At 44.6% G+C, this 24089-nt stretch overlaps 1 protein-coding gene across 1 annotated transcript in view; it reads left to right on the top strand.

The window, feature by feature from the left end:
- The window catches only part of pex5lb (peroxisomal biogenesis factor 5-like b), a gene marked incomplete at its 3' end in the record, with an annotated part of 29850 nt that extends 15473 nt beyond the window's left edge, over positions 1 to 14377 (top strand). Inside the window, exons 8-13 of the mRNA XM_084458188.1 lie at positions 9647 to 9790; positions 9982 to 10052; positions 12562 to 12774; positions 13654 to 13825; positions 13936 to 14093; positions 14179 to 14377. Coding sequence (XP_084314314.1) covers positions 9647 to 9790; positions 9982 to 10052; positions 12562 to 12774; positions 13654 to 13825; positions 13936 to 14093; positions 14179 to 14377 — 957 coding nt within the window. The remainder of the gene's footprint in view (positions 1 to 9646; positions 9791 to 9981; positions 10053 to 12561; positions 12775 to 13653; positions 13826 to 13935; positions 14094 to 14178) is intronic.
- Between the last annotated feature and the right edge of the window lie 9712 nt (positions 14378 to 24089).

Genomic DNA, 24089 nt, shown 5'->3' with positions numbered 1-24089 from the left:
TGTAAATAGATGGGACGGGACGGCAGAACAGTTTTTTTCTCTCACGTCAAAATGTTGGGGTAGGGTGGGGGTAGGAAAAGGATACAGAGTTAGGGTGAGGGGAAGGGGGACTGGGCCCAGGTCTGGGCTGGTGTATGTCTGTGTGTACGTGTGTGTGTGTTAACTAAATACTACGACATCCACAGCTGACACGGGGGTATCTATCGGACTCAGGGTGGTCTGCGGGTGACAGTGGGGCATCTACTGGACCTGGTTAGAAGATAGGAGGGAGAGAGAGAGGCACTAGGGAGAGGGGAGGCAGAAAAGGGTTAGTAGCACACAGAGCCATAAAAACAACACAGATATTTGAACAGAACATGCCTGTTTCAGGGCAACCAGTTTCTGTACACATACTGTACAGTGCATAACAGGATATACACCAATGTATACAGAGGATTCACAGGTAGGTTGAAGTCTGCTTTTCTGTGTCTCTAGGTCCTGGCTAGTGATTGTAGGCTAGGCTGAAAAGGTACGTCTTGAGATCACGCTTAAAGATTTCCATTGTTTCAGCCCTTCTTAGGTAGTCTGGCAAGGTGTTCCAGAGGTTGGGGGCATAGAAACTGAAAGCTGCCTCTCCATGTTTCTTGGTCCTGGCTTTTGGAACTGTTAGGAGTTCAGTACCTGAGGACCTGAGTGGTCTGTTGGGCATGTACCTGACAATTATGTCTGAAATGTATCCTGGTGAGTGACTGTGGAGAGATTTATAGACTAGTAATAGTATTTTGAAGTCTATTCTAGAGTTGACAGGTAACCAGTGTAGTGATTTTAAGGCTGGTGTGATGTGTGCCCTTCGTCTAGTCTTAGTGAGGACTCGTGCTGCAGCATTCTGTATCATTTGTAGTTTAGAGATTGCTTTCTTTGGTAGGCCTGATAGTAGAGCATTGCAGTAGTCCAGCCTGCTTGTGATGAAAGCATGCATTAGTCTTTCAGTGTCAGCCTGAGAGAGAAAGGGTTGCACCTTGGCAATGTTCCTTAGGTGGTAAAAAGATGTCTTTGTAATATATGAACTGTACACACACCATGCTCTGACAGGTGTTAACAGGTTGGCTATTCTACACAATACAAATCTACAAGAAGTAGAAGAATACTTAAAAAAAGGATGTGTGTGTGTGTGTGTGTGTGTGTGCGCGTGTCTGTGTGTGTGTGTGTGTGTGAGAGAGAGAGAGAGAGAGAGGGCGGTTCAGCAGTCTTTCTTCCCTGGAATTGTTTGTGCATTCAAGACAAACAGCAAGTGAGGGAGAGAGAGCATGTGCAAGCTACTGTAGAGAAAGAGAGAGAGCGAGAAAGAGAGAGAGAGAGAGAGAGAGAGGGAGAGAAAGAGAGAGAGAGAGGGAGGGGGGAAGAGAGAACGAGAGCTTTAGTTTCTCTTGCCTTTTAACTCCTCTTAGTTTGAGCAAAGACGGCACTGTTTGTCAGGGCACTTTATCTTCCTTGGTTTTTCAAAGAAGAGCTGCAACGCCTCAGCATATGGGAGCTCCTCTGGCGCTGCTCCATCAATACAGGATATTAGCAGACATGCAGCCAGGTGCTCTCCTTTACAGTGGCGATTGCTCCTATATGCCAAGGTAAGCCTAGCATACCCATACTGTACCAAATCCAAATAAAACTTGATTTTGCCCCCTCTTTCAGTGAAAGAAGACACCAAAATCGACTTTCAGACTGTTTTAGACTTGAATGCGTCTTGTATTCTGCCATATCTTCATTTTCATCTGTTTACTGTTTTGGTAGTGCTCCGTCGCCCCCTACAGGCCTCGTGAAAATAAACAGTCCGCTTTACGGTCCGTTGACAGCTGTCTTACTAGCGCGTCATTCACATTGTAAGCCAGGTTAAAGGCTTCTGGCTTACGGAAGTCAAGTCCAAATGAAAAACCAATCAAATTAGCCCACACATACAAAACCGCGAACAATGTCGTCATTAGTTGAAATGTAACCTAATCTGTGATTTGTCAAAATGCTTAAAAGTGGGCATAGAGTATGCCTGGGAGTATCCCACTGGCCTGGGAGCGGCTAAAGATTCCCCAGGCAGAGCTGGTTGATGCTGCCATGGAAAGGGATGTCTGGCGCCCCCTGCTGGAACGGCTGCCTCCGCGACCCGACCCCGGATAAGCGGATGAAGATGGATGGATGGATGGATGGATAGAGTATGCCTGCTCTCGGTGGCCTACATTGGAATTCCCATTGACATTTTAATATTGGGACAGTTTATCGAATCAAAACTAGTTATGATTGTCACACCATTCATCTGGCTGTCAATCACCTGAGGAGAGCCTGATGATGCAAGGTTAGGCAATTTTTGATTTCACAAAACTAGCGGCAGCTCAGATGATTGATTGCTGGTATGATTGATTACTGGGATGGTGAATCAGAGATGAGACATTAGATTGTGTTTATTTGAGGGCAACCCATGTTTGAGTCCATGGCCGTGTTCGGAATCGCTCCCTCGTTCCCTCACTCCCTATTCCCTATATAGGGTTCACCATGTAGTGAACTACCTAGGGAACTGAGAAAATGTAGGGTACATGCACTGTTCCCTGGAAATCAAGGTGAATTGTGGGTAATAAATAGTGGACTATATAGGGAACGAAAATTCCGTGGAGAATTCGACACTACAAACAAAATGGCTGACGCCCTATATAGTGCACTAGGGAGCGATTCCGAACACAGCTCATGGAGCTACACTTTCACTACTCACTAGGGACTTGTAATTGGTCACTTAATTGGTCACCCAGTTTCTGCAATCACTTTGATTGCACAGTTAATTAATCTGCAAAACAGACTGTACATTTCCTTAAAAAAAAAAAAAGAAGCTTGCAGACTTGTTTTACATCACAGTCAGCCCAGTGTCTGGGGCCATGGAACCAGGTGCTCTTAAGCAGTTCAGTATTTTGAGTTCCTGTGGGGCTAGGAGTGATTCTGCTAGCCTCTTGCGCTGCCTCCAGCCACCCTCCCTGTCTGACGCCCCCTTCAGGTACTTGGTAGCCTCCTGCTGCAGTGCCTCCTCAGTGGTTCCCCTCATGACTGGGTTTTTCCACGTAGCCCCTAAGAAGGATAACGAAGATATTAGCTCAGAAACACTTTTCTGCTTTATTGGCACTGCAACAGTAGAAAAGGACAGGAAAGTTGGGAGAGGAGGGGACTGTCTCCTTCATGCTCCGATGTACCCATTAATTCGGGGCATGCTTTAAATTCTGTTTACTAAAATGCTTCATATTTTAAACATGATTTATTTTCAACAGACTATTACATTACACCAGGGATTCTCAACCTTGAGGCCCACTTATGATTGTTAAAATCCTTGAGGCCCTAATTGAAGCAGATCCCGATCCACCCCTTGAGGAACACCTCAGCTTTCAGAGAACCGACTGTGTTCAACAGATCAGTAAAGTCTCGTTTGAGAACTTCAGACTGCCGTTTCACAACATCATTTGTCCCTACGTGCACTATGATGTTTTTCACAGTTGGATGTGTAGCCCCGATATACAAGATTCTTTGTCATGTCAGAGACCATATCCTTGAGAAAGCAGAGTATTTGGGTGTTTTTACTGCATATGCTTCTTACATCTTTTACAGTAAAGTCACCCACAATCAGAGTTTGAGGCCCGGTCGTTAGCTTTCCCTGCTTTACTCTCAGTCCTTACCCTGCTGTGTGAAGATGAGATGTGATCCAGGGCATCAGGAGATGCAGGGTCCTGTAACAGTGGGGCAAATTTGTTCTCCAGTTCTATACTTGGTTGTCGGGGAGGTTTTTTGCTGGCTCTCCGTTTTGCAACTGTCCACGGTTGAAGAGGCACTCTGCCTGGATGATAATGCAGGCCAGCCAGTCTCATCACAAATCTCCGGGCATTACCCATCCTCCCATTTCCCTGGGAAATGATTTACTCTTAGATTTTGCACCAAGAGAGTTCCAGAGAGGACTATCACTTGTAGATTTATTACCCAGTACACAGCTCTCCTGTTTCTTGGTAATCTTATTTCCAGCACTGTAATCTTCTGCAGAAGTTTGTGCAAGTCCTCTGTGGAGAAGGGGGGCATCTTGCTGCCACGCTCACATTTTCGTGAGGAGGTAATAAAATGTTGAAATATGGCAACAGCCTTCTATATCTACAACAACAAAAAAATCTGTCCTAGTGATTCATATGTATCCAGGAGCCGCTGCTCATAGTTTTTTACAGAAAAAAAGGCAAGAATATCAGCAGAAAAATGCAAGCGAAGGCGAGAGCAAGCATCAAGAGCGTCTGCACTGTGCGAAAGCAGGAAGGAAGGCTCCTTCACTTCCTTTCTGTCAGCTCTTGATCTTCCAATGTTGTTGGAGGAGCAGCTTGAGCATCTTGACTCACCCATTACTGTTGAGGAGATAACTGATGTTATCAATCACCTACCTTCAAGTAAAGTGCCAGGTCCAGGCGGTTTTACAGCCAAATTTTATAAGACTTACGCCAAGCAACTAGCACCATTACTTCTAGACACTTATAATGAGGCTCTAGTGAAGGGTAAACTTCCTCTCTTTATGAGGCCAATATCACTCTTATTCTGAAAGAAGGGAAGGGCCCTTTAGCATGTAAAAAGTTTAGACCCATTAGCTTGACTTGCTGTGACAGTAATATATTATCAAAAATTTTAGATAACCGTTTGGACAGGGTTATAACCTCCTTGATCCATCCGGATCAGGTCGGATTTATATGGCTGCCATCTCGCGGGATGCTGAAAAGGCGTTCAACAGGGTGGAGTGGTAATATTTGCTGTTCCCCCTGGAGAGTTTTGGGTTCAGCAAGAAGTTCGTAGAATGGGTTAGACTTATATACACTCATCCCAAGGCATCTGTGCTTACCAATGGCGTTATCTCTCCTTCATTTGAACTGGGAAGAGGCACTAGACAGGGGGACCCTCTCTCTCCTCTGCTTTTTGCAGTAGCACTAGAACCGCTAGCAGTGGCTATCTGTAGATAACCTACATTCCCAGGCATCCACATTGGGGACAAACGTCACAAACTAATGTTATATGCGGATGACATTCTTCTGCTGATCTCAGATCTTGAACAATTATAGATTAAAAAAACAATTATAGTTCAAAATTATAGATAGGTTCTCATACATTTCGGGTTATAAAGTGAACTGGACAAAGTCTGAGGCTCTTCCCCTTACATTATACTGTCCCAAATCTCTCTTCCAATCGGGCACTTTTGCTTGGCCTAAGAAAGGCATTAGATATCTTGGTATAACACCCCCCCCCTATTATCTGATTTGATTCAAATACATTTTAACCCTTTGCTGGACAGACTGCGGACTGATATAGAGCGATGGGCTCCATCCAAATTTTTGCCGGTCTGCTGCAGGCGCTGAGCTGAATTCGATAGTTTGATTGATAGATGCCAGTCCTGATTTCGATAGCAACTAGCCATGAACGGAATGTACTGCATTTATTGTGCAACATCAACTGTCCAGTTGTCAAAACGAATTGCCAACAAACTGATTATGCTGGCCAGCTATTTTTCCGCTCAACATCCCTCTATCCACTGCAGCTGGAGCAAACTAAATAGGCTACTGCTGTTTCTCTGGTTCTACTAGGCTACTCGCATCAAAAATGTATTAAACCCCCTGTACCACCAGACCAAGTTTAGGTGTTGACCTGTCAATTTGCTCCAAATATTCCAGCCCAGTTGGATAGAGAAACTATTAATACAAATGCAGACCGACCATTTGAGGTAGAATTTAATAGTTAGCAAAAATAGGACATAGAACCCTTTTTTGGGGGGAACATAGGACCCGGGGAACATAAACATGTTCCCTCATCGGTGGGCGATCAACTCAGCGGCCCACCAGCGGGAGCCGCGGCAGCCCCGCTATGGCGTGATCAGTGGCTAGTCAGCGGGGCCGCCGAGCGGTGCGATGCTAGCGGTCCTCTGCCGGTGTGTTGGTGGCTTGCCAGCTAACATTAGCAATCAGGTTACTACACTTCCAGAAGCTTAGCTAGGGAACATAGCCCAAGCTAGCTAGATTACATGCATCCTCATACACAAACACAGCCAAACATCAAGCAATTTCTACATAAGATATAGCAAGCCAGTTAGCTAACAATACAGTACAATACTTACAGTACAAGTTCAAAAGCAAAGAGGCCAGGTCTGCGTTAGTTTTGCAGCCTTTCATTGTGCAAAGCTCCCGCCAGCAAGTAAAAGCCAATCCAATATTAACTGTAGTTTGGCTTCTGGCCTGGTCTCTTTTTCTTTTTCTTGTCTTGTCTTTTTCTGTGATGTTCCTCTTTGTTTTTTTCTCCACTGCCATGATGTGTGAACTGTGATTTGAGAATTTGCGTTAGTATTATAACAGCAACAGCCAGTGGAAGTTGGTGTGTGACGTATAGTAAAGCCGTAAAGTGTTGTGGATTTTTCCACGAAAATAGCGGCCCACTACACCAAACTAGTTATTTCAAGAAGAAGCGCTTGGGGGGAGGAGTGGGAATGAGAGAGGCAACATTCTGCCTATTACAGGGCAGTGTTCCATCAAAATGATTTTGAAGCTGTTATTTTAAGAACGACATTGAGCCACATTAACGGTGGCAAGTGAACCGGTGATCGTAAGAACTCCCCAGGTGACACTGCGCTGTCGGGGACCTGCGGAATGTGGAATGCAGTTGATTTGTACGTTCGCTGATTGTCGAGATGATTGTTACTGTGTCGACGGTCGTCTATTTCCCTCTTGAGAGTAGCCTAAAGATGGGAACAGATGTAAACGATGTAAGATGTCAATGAATAGAGTATGAGAGAGAGAGAGGGAGAGAGAGACGCAGAGAGAAAAAGTATCAACAATGCCTCAATGTTTTTTAGTCTTGATCAAAAACACCTTTACAAAAACACCTTTACACCTTTACAAACTTTACGTTGTTATTGTGTTAGTATGTTCCCTTTGAATTGCTATTTTAAACCTTACACATAACTCAGTTTTAATTCTAGCTGACAATATAAAAGCTACACAACATAATATATAATTTATGCCTGACCATATTTGTATTTGTTTAAACAACACATAAACATTATGTTATATCAATCCCTGATTCCATTATATACAGTATTCATAATTTAAATCTGTCATTTTCAGGTTGGTATTAACATTATGATGAATCATTGTTAAATGGACTATAAAACCGCTGTGGTTGACCTCCACATGTTGGAAAGATGCCTTTGTCCTTGAGTTCCTCTCTGAACATATGGCTGCTGTCAACAGCATTGAACGCAGCTCTAAACCCTGTAGACATGCAATGAAATATCTTGTCTTTGGAATGTCTTTCATGTGAAATACCCGACGGTGGCTCAGTGTGATACACCGTCGCCTCACAGCAAGAAGGTCCTGGGTATCTATCTTCTGGGTGTTTCTGTGCGGAGTTTGCACGTTCTCCCGATGCTCACTTCGGTTCCCTCCACATACTGTAGAACGCCAACATGAAAAACATGCAGAAGAGCAGAAGCTCTTCAGTCCTATCCCAGATCAGGATCTGGACTGAGCTCTTGGACTTGGTCCTTGGGCGCCTTTGATAAGGTGGCCCACTGCTCCTGGCTGCCCCTGGAGGAGGATAGCTTGGATGGGAGGAATGCATAGGATAAATTCCACCAGCGACCGCAGATGTGTGTGTGTGTTGTGTCAGATGCTTGTGTGTGTTGTGTCAGATGTGTGTGTCTGTGTTGTGTCAGATGCGTGTGTGTGTTGTGTCAGATGTGTGTGTGTTGTGTCAGATGTGTGTGTGTGTTGTGTCAGATGCGTGTGTGTGTTGTGTCAGATGTATGTGTGTGTTGTGTCAGATGTGTGTGTGTTGTGTCAGATGCTTGTGCGTGTTGTGTCAGATGTGTGTGTGTGTTGTGTCAGATGCTTGTGCGTGTTGTGTCAGATGTGTGTGTGTGTTGTGTCAGATGCGTGTGTGTGTTGTGTCAGATGTGTGTGTGTTGTGTCAGATGTGTGTGTGTGTGTTGTGTCAGATGCGTGTGCGTGTTGTGTCAGATGCGTGTGTGTGTTGTGTGTAGTGTCTCGCCGCTCATTCACATTGTGTGTATCACTGCCGTGTGGCTAATAAAAGACCCTCAAGGTCCTGTGATTATTATCATTATCATGGTAATCATTATCATCATAATCATGGTATGTCAATATTTACATAGAAAAACACTATGGAACATCATGGATGACATGGAAATTATGAAAAACTAGAAATGGTCTTGACCTCATAACCGCCCATGAATGCATTTCGTGCGAGCAGGACATGTTTGGTACTGCTGCATTTGTTAGGAGGAGAGCTTTATACCAGTCACAACCCTTTATACCAGTCACAACCCTTTATACCAGTCACAACCCTGTCTCTGTGACCTTCCCCAGTCACAACCCTGTCTCTGTGACCTTCCCCAGTCACAACCCTGTCTCTGTGACCTTCCCCAGTCACAACCCTGTCTCTGTGACCTTCCCCAGTCACAACCCTGTCTCTGTGACCTTCCCCAGTCACAACCCTGTCTCTGTGACCTTCCCCAGTCACAACCCTGTCTCTGTGACCTTCCCCAGTCACAACCCTGTCTCTGTGACCTTCCCATGTGGAGATATGGCTGCTTCAAATCCCCCCATTGACAATGAATGAGGATCATTTTTCACTCCTGACCTGTCCAGAAAATGAATGGAGGTGAATGACTGTCCCGGCAGTCTTTGGTCAGCTCGTGGACCTGGGATTCGGATCTGCTCCAAAATTGAATGGCTTCTAAGTTGGCCCATGCTACACCCTTCCACCAAATGTCATGAAAATCGGTCTGGTAATTTCTGCGTAATCCTGCTAACGGATGGAAGGACGGACGAACAAACAAACCAACATACGCCACCGAAAACATTACCTCTCACTTGAAGCAGCTAGCATTATCTATAAATTATGGAAATGTCAGTAAATTATGGAAAGGTCAAGTTCATAACATATAGTATAACCTAATATAATATCATTATTTTACACACCGCTCATTGTACTATAATAAACTAGAAATGGTGCTTGAAGAGCCCAGACCTCCGCCCATGAATGCTTCCGTGGCTCTGTGTCTTTCCCATGTCGAGATGTGGCTGTTTCAATTCCTCCCATTTACAATGAATGGGGGAATTTTTTCTAAAGTCCAAAAAATGAATGGAGGTGAATGGATAAACCAAGAAACGACTTGTGGACCTGCTCCGTGATTCGGATCTGTTCCAGAATTGAATGGATTCTAAATTGGCCCATGCTACACCCCTGCACCGGATTTCGTGAAAATCGGCCTGGTAGTTATTGCCTAATCCCGCTAACAAACAAACCAAGAAACGGCTCAAGGACCCGTTCCATGATTCGGATCCACTCCAAAATTTTCATGAAAATCAGAGTGGTAGTTCTTGCATAATCCTAGTCCAAAAAATGAATGGAGGTGGATGGCTAGCTGTGTTTGGGTGGCTCGTTGATCCGCCCTGTGATTTGCATCCACTCCCCTCCCCGTGGTTTGTGAAAATTGGTCTGTTAGTTTTTGCGTAATCCTGCTAACGGAAGGACGGATGGCTCTTGCTGGGGTGGAGGTAATGTCTCATTATGGCTTCACCAAATCATATGATTCCTTCTTGATTTCTTACAGGGTTACTATTTTCACACCAACAACCCGTACCAAGAGTTGGCCAATGCTTTCGAGGAGGGCCAGGTGAAGGCCAGAGAGGGGGACCTGAACAACGCTGTCCTATTGCTTGAGGCGGCCATCTTACAAGATCCTCACGACTCTGAGGTAAAAAGTCTCTGTTTTGCTCAGTGCAACAATCAGTACCAACGTACATGAGATGTTGACTCATTTGGAAATCATCAGTGGGTCGTAACTGATATCGCTAACGTTGCTAATGCTCAAGTGAGGCTTTGTCTCAGTATGGGTGTTGTTTGGTTCTGAGTGTTTTGAGTGTTCAGTGCCCCACACCTCCGCAGGCTTGGCAGGTTCTTGGCACCACGCAGGCAGAGAATGAGAACGAGCAGGCAGCCATCATGTCCCTGCAGAGGTGAGACAGGATGCTCTCTATACACTGATGGACTTTTACATTTTATATTTAAATAGGGATGCGCTGTTGGATGTGCAATAACAATGATGCGACACTATCATTTTATACTAGGCATTAGCACTCATATGGTTTCCCTATATTACAAAGTTCATATTGTTGTTAATCTTTCTCTGTGTATCTCTCAAGGTGTTTATCCTGATAAATAAAATTGTTCTAAATTTGATGGTCACTGATACTGATAATTTTCAACTGCTACATTGACTCATGATGTACATTGGTATACAGAAGTTCTCACAGAGACATTCACAACAAAGATATTAAGCTCAGATTTCATCACCGAGCCTCTATTTCATCTAAAAATAGCCTCACTGAATGGCCGCCTTGGTGCGTCAGCAAAAAGATTGAAGTCACTTCTCCAGATTTGCCAAATCAGATTACTGTTACAGACAGTGCACTGGCACAGCTGCTGTACGCTCTTGATAATGTTGTACCGACTTGAAGGATTACCCTCTTTCCAGGTATCCAACAGTCACATGACATACTGTATTTTTTCTTTGCACAATCACGTGATACCGACGTCTCTTTCTCTGTCTCTCGCTGTAATCCACTGTCATTTTTACCAAGAGGAACAGGCCCATCCTGTGATAGGCACAGGGCTCTCAGGAGAGTGTGTCAACCAAAGTACAGTATAAATCTACGTTCCAGTTGCATCGGAAAGATCTGATGGATCATGGATGAGCGGAAGCGTCCGACGCCAGTCCGGAGACGATTAAGCCTCACCCACGCTGGTCTGGGTAGGTCCATCCCGGTAGGGGAAGGACCGGCGGCCGGGATAAAATCTGGAGGAGGTCGCATCCCACTCCACACGCCAGGTGTAGTCCGCCCATCCTGCCTCACTGAAGTTAAGAATTCTTTATTGCTGCAGGAGATCTCGCGCGGCAGGCACAAAAGAGTGTCTTGACTTGAGACACTGGGGAGGCTCCGCTGTTGCAGCGAGCCTGTCGTGGAGCAGGTGGTTAGGCTCCGTGGCCTGGCAGGACAGACGTGCTGTAGGCCAGCAGGCTGGATGCCTGCAAGGATGGGAAGGTTGTCCACAGGCTTCGTTGATAGGTGGATCGATGAGGCGGGTGTGAGTGCTGCGGCACCACACTGGTGCGCAATATTCACTGGTCGATTAGACCAGAACTAGGGCTGCTGTGCGCAATGTTTTTGCGACTATGGTCGATCTCCCACGTCGGAACCCGGCCTGCTCCTGTGGGAGCAGCGGGTCGATGATTGGTTTGACGCGGATGTAGATGAGGCACTTGAGAATCTTGAAGGGGATACATAACAGTGAGATGGGTTGGTAACTCTTGGGGTCCCCTTCAGGCTTATTCAGCTTAGGGATCACAACAACTAGGGCTCTTCTCCAGATTTTGGGGATCTTGAGTTGGCGCAAGCAGGAAGAGAGGAATGCTCTTAACCAGGACTTCAAGGCAGGCGTGGCATGGAGTATAAGCTCCGGGCAGATAGATTTTCATGCTGGAGGGCAGCAGCGAACTCCTATGGTATGAATTCACCAGAGATCTTACTGCTGCTAGGAGTTGTGGCTTTCCAGAGGTCAGACACTTCTTTTGCCACTAGATGTGACGATTCACGGGTCTTTGCCCTTATATGTCCCACTTTACTTACTTACGGTAGCGTTTCCAGTTGGCCTTTCGGAAGTTCCACCGCCTCACTGGCTCACTCGGTACAAGGTCCACAAGTTTAGGCATGGTTATCAGCGATAGTCGATGTTGGCAACAACAGGGCCAGGCTGTTGTTGGCTGCTCAAGCAGCTAGGTTCTCTCTGTCAGATGTATTGGTGCTGTATTCCCAATCATTATGCTGACAATTGAAGTCGCCAGCATAGAGACAGGGGTGGGAGAAGACTGGGAGATACGCTGGTGTGATTCACGAGGGCGGAGGCTTGTAGACGTTGGCTCCGAGCCAGTCGGGGATTGGTCGGCGAGAGTCCAGTTCAACCTTTGGTGGATGGACGTAGCGAAGCCGTGCTTCCTGCTTAAGGTAGACCCAGCTAGAGCTAAATTTGGGAGAACTACAGTAGCTTATCTGTTGTTACGCAGTGGGTCTCCTGGAGGAGGATGACGAGGGCCTTGGTGGTGTAGGCCAGGTGTTCGATGACGTCGATCTTACTGGGGGTGAGCCCTTCGGTATTCAGCTGCAGAATTCTGGGTTGGGAGCGCTTGCGTTGGTTAATCGCAGCTACTGACAGGGGGCACCACAAGAAGGTGTCTGCCTTGCCCCCCAAAAATCTTGTGATCTACATACATTTGAATGCTCCAACTAATTCCTCTCTGGGCGTTAATGCTCCAGCTATCTGGATGTTTCAGTGATAGTTCCTACTTCCCTGGCTAGCTGCTTTGCTTTCAGAATGCCATTACTGACATTTCCTGGAGGTACCGCACTATATGGAAAAAAGACTAACCTTCCGCAGGAATATTAATGGTGTAATAATTTCTCATGGCAGGTGTCTACAGCTCCACCCCAACAACCTGCCAGCACTCCTGGCCCTGGCGGTGAGTCTGACCAACACAGGCAAGCAGCAGGACGCCTGTGAGGCTCTGCACCGCTGGATCTGCCATAACCCCCGCTACAAACACCTGGAGGTGGGGAGCAGGAGCCCGCAGCAGGGGTCTCCCGCCACGCCTCGCAGGGGCCCCAGCACCCCTCCTCAGGGCAGGTACGATTGTATTTGTACAGTAATTAGCTTTTGGCTGACTGAAGGATGTATTTTGTTACATATACATTGATAGATTGATAAATAACATTACATTAGTCACTTACAGTAGCAGATGCTTTTATCCAAAGTGACGTATTAGTGCAGTGTATAAGTGCATCTCTTTCTAAACAAGCATCTAAGAGCCTATAACCTAGTGCTAAAGTCAAAGTGCAAGAACGGTACAAAATACAAATACAATAAGTGCTAGGAGGAAGGGTCAGGGTAGAACTTCTTGAAGAGGTGTGTTTTCAGCCTGCGATGAAAGGTGGACAGCAACTCAGCTGTTCTGATGTTAGTGGGAAGTTCATTCCACCACTGTGAGGCCAGGATGGAAAAGGGACCGGGTCGATCGACCGCAGGGACCTCGGAGTGACAGGGTAACCAATTGCCTCGAGGCAGCAGAGTTAAGTGGTCGGGCGGGGATGTAAGGCTTGACTATGGCCTGGAGGTAGGAAGGGGCTGCTCTTTTCACTTCCCTGTAGGCTACCACCAGAGTCTGGATGTGAGCTGCTACAGGGAGCCAGTGTAGAGAATGTACTGTAGAAGGGAAGTTCTGTGGGAGAATAAATGAAAAAATTATAAATGAAAGAGTGAAAGAGTAAGGTAATAGTTGGTTAGGTTAAAATGGCCCTGTAGTTTAATATTCTTCCGCCATCACGTCTGGCAGTTTGAAAATGGCATGCTGCTCACGTAAATTCTCAACTTAGTCTTTTGGCTTTATGCTTAAATAATGCTGCTTGCTGAATTCATACCCTTCAGTAACTGTCTGGAGATACGGGCTGCGCGGTGAGTGGTCTCCAAAAATATGTGTGTGCGTGTCTGTGTGTGCATATGTTACAGCTGCCAGCTGGCGGAGGTGAAGGCACTGTTCCAGGACGCGGCTCTGCTGAACACTGTTGAAGATGGGGTAGACCCAGACCTCCAGACGGGCCTTGGGGTCCTTTTTAACCTCAGCTCAGAGTTTGACAAGGCTGTGCAGGCCTTCCACGCTGCTCTTTCTGTCAGACCACAGGTACAGTACTAACCCCCCCACACAAACACACACACACACTCACACATACACAACTAAAATCACAAACACACACACACACACACTTTTCTAGCGTGTTGCGTCTTTCTCAGGACTACCTGCTGTGGAACCGTCTTGGGGCCACGCTAGCTAACGGGGACCGGAGCGAGGAGGCAGTGGAGGCCTACACCAGAGCCCTGGAGCTCCAGCCAGGCTTCATCAGGTCCCGCTATAACCTGGGCATCAGCTGCATCAACCTGGGGGCACACAGGTATTGAATTTTGAATTGCAATTTGAACAATAGGCGCTTTTTTATTTGATTGTGGTCTTAACACCTCTGCTGCCCCCTTGTGTAGAGAAGCGGCCAGTAACTTCCTGACAGCTCTGAACCAGCAGAGGCAGAGCCACCGGCAGAGTCACCAGGTCATGTCCGCCAACATCTGGGCGGCCCTGAGGATCGCCATCTCCATGATGGACCGGCCCGAGCTCTTCCAGGCCGCCAACATCGGAGACCTGGATGTCCTATTAAGGGCATTCGAGACGGGCCATATGTGACAAGGCATGCTGGGGAGTGCGTGGAGGTCAAACAACAGGCCGGCGTATTGAGCGCTGCCAGACTAGCCGGCAGGGTGGGATGCCCGGCTGCGCATTCTTAACGGTGAATAGCATGCGGCTTCACAATTCTTTTAGGAGATGCATGGTGGAAGGTTTGTTAAGAGTTAACGGTAAAACAGATGGATCATACCCAAGGCCTTGGAGGCACACGTCAAGAAAAACGGGAAGAATTGCAAAAACTTTTAGAAATAAACAGCCTTTTAACTAGTCTCCAGTGGCTGAACCCGCTGTGCAGTGCGAAACATAGCCATATATTAAAAGCAGACAACATAACCCACAATGCTCTTTGGTCTTGCACTATAGGGGACTTCCTGTGTAGGGTGACACCGTTTCAGTCAAGTCAAGTGGAGCGTCTACTTTTGTTCTTTAAAATGGATGTGCACCAGTTTAATGGGGACACACAATGAGAAGGCACTCCCCGAAGAAGCACAAAATGTACTTGTCAAAACTAAGAAAGCCAGAGAGATATTTAAAAATAGAGGAAAAACAAGCCATGCATGCCCTGCAATCACATTTTATAACAAAGCCTTCGACTAAAAGAAGTTGTATCAAGTGCACAAGCCATAATCATTCTCAGACAGCAATTCATGATATTGTTAGGGACCACTGTCACCGCTACCTTTGTACCACATCAGTTGTCCCTGTCATCATCTGCAGTATTTAGTTCTAATGTCACTTTTTCCCTGGGATCCCTACAACGCTGTATGAGACTGGAAGGTTTTTGAACCTGAGATAAATGGGGCCCTTAAGATTAGGGGAAGAGGGATGCACTGTCTGCACACACACACACACACACACACACACACACACACACACACACACACACACACACACACACACACACACACACACACACACACACACACACACCGGAGTCTGAGAGAACCAGTAGTTCCTTCCTTCCGGCCAGGAATCAATCAGTCTGATTGCCTAATGTCTCAGTGTTCAGCAATCTCCTAGAAGATCAATCTCTCTTCTTTGTCCAGGTGGATGCTGAGACTCTAACCCTGAGACACATGATGAATCTCCCATATCTGCAGGTGCACAGTCTTCCCTCTTCAGCTTGACAATCACACACATCGCCCGTTGAGGTTTGTGTGTGTGTGTGTGGTGTTTCTAACCATAATTGGGACAATTCATTATTTTCAACACATGCACAAATACTCAGTCAGGAATTACTCATACTGTAGTGTATAAGGAGCATATTTTTCATGTGTATAGAAATGTAAAGCTATTCACACACAAACATACACACTCATTCACACACACACACACACACACACACACACACACACACACACACACACACACACACACACATGCACACCTGTACTGTATGTCCATTTTGTGTTGGCAACATCACATGAAAGGACATCTGCCTCTCATCTTTAAAAACTCTCCTCCTGGTTCTTGTTGTCATAGTGATGCTGAAACAGGTGTTGTATTGCTGGACATCAAAGTCGGGCGGTGTAAATATTTAATTAAAAAAAAATCATAGATCCCACCAAAAAGACAGCAATCAAGTCACAGACACAAGAAGACTAAACACAGCTCCCAAAACATATTTTTGATAACTGTTTACAAGTCAGCCGGTCACCCACCACAACATATTCTTATTGATTTGTGTAAAGAGGGAGGGAATTGATTGTGACGGCGTATAAACAGGTAGTCTAATGCAATAAATGCAGGTATTTCTGCCCTAAATGTATCTTGAGCTGTATCTTTCAGAATCTGGGTCCAGTACTGTATGTGTGTATGTGTCCCGTTTTCTGCAATCCTCTTTTCTGCCATGCAGGATCTCAGTAGTCAATTGGATTAATCAATCCATGATTGAAGGTAAAGGACTGATTGGATTACCAAATTTGATAGATCAAAATTTCATTTGCAGTTTTTAGATTGAATCTAATCCAGTAGCCAATGTCTGATGAGCTACATTTGGCGAAAACTGGGGAGTTTTCACCAAAGTTTCAGTTTGTTTGAGTTTATTAGCATTCATGCTCACAGTTAACCGAATAGAAACAAAATTTACATTTATACATTTAGAAATATATCTACATACAAATATATAAAACTATACTGTACATATCTATATACACACATGCACCCACACAGTTATACTCATACATTAATACGACCATACACTTACATAAAAAACATGCATACATTTAAAAAATGCCATAAAACAATACAAAACAATAAACAAACCCCAGAAACTTCCCCTACCCATCGTTTGGTCCATTCAGTTCGATAGAGTCCAGTCTGACTGCTGTAGGCGGGGTTGATGCTTTCAGCGTTTGTTCTGCGCTGGAAGTGTGTGAGGTTGTTTCTGCTCCGTAGAAGTCTGGTCAAATTCTCTGCTCTTGTCTGTGGGAGCAAATCATCCACCAGAAGGATACTTCCATACTCCAGGCACGGCCGACCACAGCTGTTGTGTAGATGGTGACATAAGGTCCTTCTCGCAGGATAGGCTGTGTCTGGCTAGAACACTCATAAAGTGGAGCAGATTTCCTCATTACAAACGTCAACAAAATGACTTATAGAGAATTCAAGACCAAGCGTTAAGTCATGTTCATTACAAGCAGCCTTGGTTGTTTTTGACTGTTCAGGACAGATAAGCAGAACATGTCAAACATAAAGCAGAGCATTGAGATGGCAGGAGTTGATTCATAGATGAATCTGCATGTACCATTGATGACAAGCCTACCTGTTACTGTTTAATGAATCCACAACATCTAAAGATTCAATCCGAGACGCATGTTCTCCCTCAGTTTTGTTACTCCTGTGTCTAATATAGGCCCCTGCTCTTACACTTTCCTAGGAATTGATTTAGAGTCATACCCTCTCAGGTGAATAATTTGGGTTCAGAATGGAGATGTTGGCTTTTGGAATGTAGTATGAACATTTACCGTATGTCAATTACATTTGTATGTACTGTATAAAATGTTCTTAACCTCTTTTTCTGCACCAGGAATAGCACAGTTCAAATAAAACTGTTAGGCACAAACAATAAAACATAATTACTCCAGAGATTGTATTTACACTGTATTACCGATATATTTCTATAGCATGACCAGATGCATCATCAAGATCCATCTGATTATATTTTACTTAATAGTGCAAATACTGTAGCGACCACAAAACAAACCTGACTGCAATCATACATTTGTGCAATCAAAGAAACTGAATTGAGTATTGCTGCACTGATCTGCAATATTTTGCATGCAAACATATTGTGTAATTATATTTTGTAAGCATGTTCTGTAGTTGTCACTTAACCTTTCCCAGTGTACATGCCACTGTACAGCCGACTGTATTTCTGTAAAGCAAGATGATCACTACAGGTTTATAGTCAATATTTAAATATTTTAGGAAATAAAAAATTGATACATAACTGAATTCTGTCTTTCTGTGAAGTCTTCTGCTGTTAATCAATTTAGATACACAAAACACATTATTGTTATTATACTGCAGTATATACACTGGGCTACCTTGTTACCACATCGCCAAAACTATCTAAATACATTTTTTGGTCTACAACAGACATGGCCGAAGATATAAAAAGTTAGTTTGATTAAAGATGTTACAGGGTGAGTCAGTCCAGTCAAAGTAGTTTATCCAGAGAGTGATCCTGTGAATGCATACTGCTGTGCTAAAGGATTAGTGTTCTCTGTGCCATTTTGATGGATCAAAGGTTAAACTTCACTGAACTCTCACATCAAACTTTGTATGGTCAAAACAAAGGTTAAGCCCCCTGGTGAATTTATTTGAAGACAAAATTAGATTCAACATCCGCTTTTTAGACATTTCACTGCTTCTTCAAATAATCGGTGAAAAAACGTTCTGCTTTGAACCTGTTTTGCACGTATATAGGGGGCGCGGGGGGAGGGGGTATTGGACGTAGGATCTCGCCGGCCTGCCAGTTCAGACTCCTCTCCGTAAGGACACAGAAGCCATTTATTCCAATAGACGTAGGGGTGCGGCAGCCCTATCGACAGACAGCTTCCTTCTACTACACCAAACGGTGACCCAAAATAAAAAGAGTATGGAATGCCAAGAGGGGACACTCCATTCATTCTGCTATGGAACCAATATGCCCAGGGGCTAAGCCGGGTAGCCACCATTTTGGAGTGTCAAGTTGATTGCGCAACCTGTGCTGCGCTGTCAGCTGACAATGTCATGCACTCACTTTTTCATGTTGACAGCTTATTTATTAAATAATAAATAATCATGAATTCCCACTATTATGATCTCACTCTTTTATTTATCTTCATGAAAATATACAATTATATCTACACAAATACAAGTTACTCATTCTATATAGACTGATACAGCTACATCCACACAGGTTTACAAAAGGTATAACTTGACACATGTTTTTCCCATTATTTCACTGAATTTAATTTCATGTTCATACTGTACCCATTACAAGTTATAACTTGGCTAGACTAGCCATCTTCAGTAATACCAAGGAGCTGTGTCTGGGAGATAGGATGGGGGCAGCATGGGGCCTTCAAGCCTGCTATCATGAAGGGGCAGGAAGTGGAACAGGCCACTCACTTTAAAGCCCCACATTGTTGTTGATTTCATCTTAAAATATCAGTTTCAAAGTCGATCTATTGGTGTGCTGGATTATTATAGCGAGAACAGCACCTCTTCCATTCCCACAGAGGGGTCCGGCGGCCTGTATTTGCACTATGGAACTTTTGACCGCGAGCCGCGGTTTTCTCTCGCATGAACGTTCTGCTTTACCTTTAGCTCTCCTCTTCAAATCTGCCGGCAGACTCCATTTTCCTCAGCTTGTCAGTTGTCAACAAATGCACGTGAGAGGCGTAACAGGCGTCTCTTAGCATTTTATGACAATAGTACTGCAGTTGTAATGGCTCTAGTGGCCTTCAGGGGCCGCTAAAGTGCACAAAACTGGACCGCTACATAATGCGGCTTTAATACCTGATAACAATTATTCTCGGCTCTCTCTCCTCAACAAAGCTATACTAATGCTTGTTTTACTGATTTCTGTTTCTCTTCTGGTTTGGCTGAATGATACGCCAGTTTTCCTCCTGCGGGATGTGATGGATTGTGATGCGTAACAATAACTTGACCATGTAGATGAGTGCCTCTTAGCACGTCCTGTTACACACCACTCTGTTGCACTCACTCAGAACCTTCATACTACTGGTAAATAACCCCCCCCCCCCCCCCCAAGTGATCTGTGTATAACTGAGGTGATGCTTTTTGAAAGTTATTTTCCAGGGCTGTGATCAACCTGTGCCAGGCTGGGCACTTTAAGGCCCTTTTCTCCTAGGTTGTGATCAGTGTACTGTTTGTAACTCAGAAATGTGTACCGTGGATCATCAGGGACATCTGTGCTCAAGATGTTACATTCGTCACAATGACTATACTTTTCTACAATCTTACTACCTATATACCCAGCTATGTAAACTAGTGCAGTGCCATCATAGTCAATCCTGTCTAAAAGTGCTGATATCGGTGGCGTCATCACACTCAGCAGGTCCAGCACACGCTGTGGAAGGACACCCTCATTGGGGTTAACAAGAGATGGCAACACAGCATCACTGATCTGTAAGAACAAAATACAAATCAAATCAAAATTCAACATCAAAGTACCCTAAAAGTACAGCGGTACCAAAGATACCTTACCATGAATGCCCAGGTTGTCAGTATCTGGGTCCATTGACTCCTCCCCCTGGTCATCGACAGCTCCACCATCAGAAGTCTCCCTAGCATAGTTGTGCTTGTCCCTGACCAGCTCAGTGGAAGACAATAAATATGACATGTACTCTAATTTAGTTTTCAAATTAATGTTATTCTGATAATACATACACATCATCTGGCCTCTTGAGCTGGCTAGGATGAAAATGGGCACTGCAAACCCTGTAGCTCTCATGAAGCCTCTCACAGCATTTCATGAAGGCTCTCAGGGCATTTCACAGATTCTGCATGCACTTGGCACACAGCTAAAACCTGTTATTGTTAGTGTGTAAATAACAGTATTTCTGACACTACCATGTCGATAACTAGTCTGTTATCGACATGGTTACCTAGTTATTGTCATGGCTAGTGACCTGTGGGGTGCCCCAAGGATCGATCCTAGGACCTCTACTCTTCAGCCTGTACATGCTGCCCCTTGGCAGTGTCATCAGGAGGCACAATATTAGCTACCATAGCTACGCAGATGATACTCAACTTTATATTTCCGTAACACCTAGTAACTACAGCTTGGTTGACTGCCTTGTCAAGTGTATTACAGATATAAATGTATGGATGTCACATAATTTCCTCCAACTAAACCAGGACAAAACAGAAGTACTGATCATTGGAGAAAAAGCTGAAAGAGAGAAACTAGCTGCACACCTAAAAACTCTGGAAATTGACACCAATTGCCAGGCTAAAAACTTAGGTGTCATACTTGACTCAGATCTTAATTTCGAAAACCACATCAAGAATATTACAAAGACATCCTTTTACCACCTAAGGAACATTGCCAAGGTGCAACCCTTTCTCTCTCAGGCTGACACCGAAAGATTAATGCATGCTTTCATCACAAGCAGGCTGGACTACTGCAATGCTCTACTATCAGGCCTACCAAAGAAAGCAATCTCTAAGCTACAAATAATACAGAATGCTGCAGCAAGAGTCCTCACTAAGACTAGACGAAGGGCACACATCACACCAGCGTTAAAATCACTACACTGGTTACCAGTCAACTCTAGAATAGACTTTAAAATACTATTACTAGTATATAAATCTCTCCACAGTCACTCACCAGAATATATTTCAGACATGCTTGTTAAGTACATGCCAAACAGACCACTTAGATCCTCAGGCACTGAACTTTTAACAGTTCCAAAAGCCAGGACCAAGAAACATGGAGAGGCAGCTTTTAGTTTCTATGCCCCCAACCTCTGGAACACCCTGCCGGAGTGCCTAAGAAGGGCTGAAACAACGGAGGTCTTCAAGCGAGACCTCAAGACGTACCTTTTCGACCTAGCCTTCAATCACTAGCTAGGACCTTGAGATACAGAAAGGCAGCCTCAAACCTACCTGTGAATCCTCTGTATACATTGATACTTGTCCTGCTATGCAATGTATGTATATCAAGTAGTGTACAGAAGCTGGTTATCCTGAAACAGGCTTGTTCTGACTGTTGTGTTGCTTCAATGACTCAATGTGCTACTAACCGTTTTTCTGTCTCCCCTAGTGTCTCTCTCTCTCCCTCCTATCCTCTAACCAGGTCCAGTGTCAGCTGCGGAGCTGTGGATATCGTAGTATTTAGTACACACACACACACACATGTACACACAAGACACACATCAGTCCACATCCGGCTTAGGCCTGGACCTGATGCTCTTAGCCTTTCTTGCTCCGAAAACTTAATTTAAACTTAATTTAATATTATTTATTGTTCTTTAAATGTTCTTAGCCATTAGACAAATATATTCCAGGAGCCTGCCCCAGGTTGCCTGTTTCAATATCTGTGTGGTCTGAATGGCTCTATGTGCTACTAACCCTGCTCTGCCTTCCCTCTGCCTTCCCTCTCCCTGGTGCCTCTCTCTCTCTCCCTCCTATCTTCTAACCAGGTCCAGTGGATGCCCCACTGTCACCAGCAGACCTCACGAAGTCCGATAGACACCCCTGTGTCTACTGTGGATGATGTAGCATGTCCGTAGAATATTCTCTCTCCTATGATGCTTTTAGCCTCTCTCACTCTGAAATGTAATTCAATGCAATGTATTGCTTCATAAATGTTCTTAATCACATCAACCCGAAGCAAGTCTCAGAGCCATTCCTGCTAATTTACAATGGCTAACTGTAAACTAACAGGAACTGTAAACTGTATTACAGTGATTAACTAGCTAACTAGGTAGCTAGCTAGCACTGATGGGTCCAGTCAACTTCAATTTCTAAACTTTTGTAAACAAGTTAAACCAACAATTATCTGTCGGGATCTTTTGTAAACAGCTAACATTAGCTAGCTAACTTAGCTAGCACTGACAGATCCAGTAAACTTCCATTTCTACACTTTTGTAAACAAACAATTACCTGCCAGAATCTTTGGGGAACCTGTGAAAGGCAAGCTCTGGACAAGTACTCTGATAGTTCTGACAATTTATTGCAGAACACTGTTTTTGTTTTTTCAGCAGCTGATTATGGTCTTCATGTTGACCTGAGCAGATAACAGGCCATAATGGTGGAAACGCTACATGAGCACCTTCTTCAGGCAGGTGCCAAAAACTCACCTAAGTGTCCCCTCTTGGCATTCCATACTCTTTGGTAAAAGTAGGAGAGAAGATTCTACATCAACCTTATTTTCTGCATTTTTGCGCGTGGCTATAAGCCAGTGCACCTAGTATAGTGTTTGTCCGGTTATCACTCCCTCCCTCTGTTGAATTTTGACCTGCATTTCTCTGTTGGCACCACAAGTCAGTAGTCCCCAGTCCCAAAATCAAGAAGGACACCAAAATCAACTTGCTGATCTCTACTGCCAAGTAGAGTAGTGGTGAGAGCATGAGACTCCCACCCAGGAGACCGGGGTTCAAGGGCCCGATGGGGATGACTTTATGGGACTATACCCCAAACCTCCACATGTTTATCCTTTCACTCCAATGTTTTTATCCCTTACCTTTGTCCAGAAACAGAAGTTGAACCAATTGCACCGAATCCCATGTGTAAAGCTCAAACACTAGGTGGCGCCATAATTCTTATTTCATTTCAACTAACTTATTGGCACCATGAATGTCATGTTGCAGAGGAAGCAAGCGGCAACAGGTCTGTTGTATTCTATTTCCTCCTGTCTATGGGAAGTTCTTATCAAAGAGAAAGATCCAAAGCTATACATCTTGACAGACATATGTATTGTACCTTATTTGATGATAGTTGAAGAGGATAAAGCCAATAATCCAATCCATTTCGATAGAGAATGTTTAACTATACATTAAACAAGAAATAATACAATATATGGGATACCCCATCCATGTGACAAAAATAAACACATGTGTAGCTTGTTCAAGTCGAGTATTCTTCCTTGAAACAAAAAGGAACAAAGGTCCTCCACATTGGATTTAGACACAGTAGCCTACACACTGTAATTGTTGTTATCAATAGGTATGTATCATACAGAAATGAACAGCAGCATCCAGGCAGGTGTGATAGAAATAATTTTATAATTGCTTTAAGCAGAGAGATGAGTTTATTGCCCTGGCCATCCTGGTTCAACCTACTGACCTCTGTGTGCCTGGTGTCCCCATCCTCTTGAAGCTCGTAAGAAAAGACCGCTGCTGTGGGCATTTCATGGTTTATGGCAGGATAACCTCTCTAGGGGTAGATTAAATGATCCAGGCCCATCTCCAGGATAACCTCTCTAGGGGGTAGATTAAATGATCCAGGCCCATCTCCAGGATAACCTCTCTAGGGGGTAGATTAGATGATCCAGGCCCATCTCCAGGCCCAGTTTATGATCCTAGTATTTACTAAACGGTGGTCTTCTATTGTGTCATTGTTTTTGTAGAACGACCTGGTCATATCACTCTGTTGTATCACGTGTTGAACTTTCAACTCTGTTGGTTCGCCATTGTTGATGACGTGTCGCCATTGTTGATGACGTGTAAATGATGTGTTAGCCAATCAGATTCTA

The sequence above is a fragment of the Borostomias antarcticus genome (genome assembly GCF_949987555.1).
Source record: "Borostomias antarcticus genome assembly, chromosome: 24".
NCBI classification, from domain to species: Eukaryota; Metazoa; Chordata; class Actinopteri; order Stomiiformes; family Stomiidae; genus Borostomias; species Borostomias antarcticus.
The sequence above is the reverse complement of the archived record's forward strand: the minus strand, read 5'-3'. Positions and strand labels throughout refer to the sequence as shown.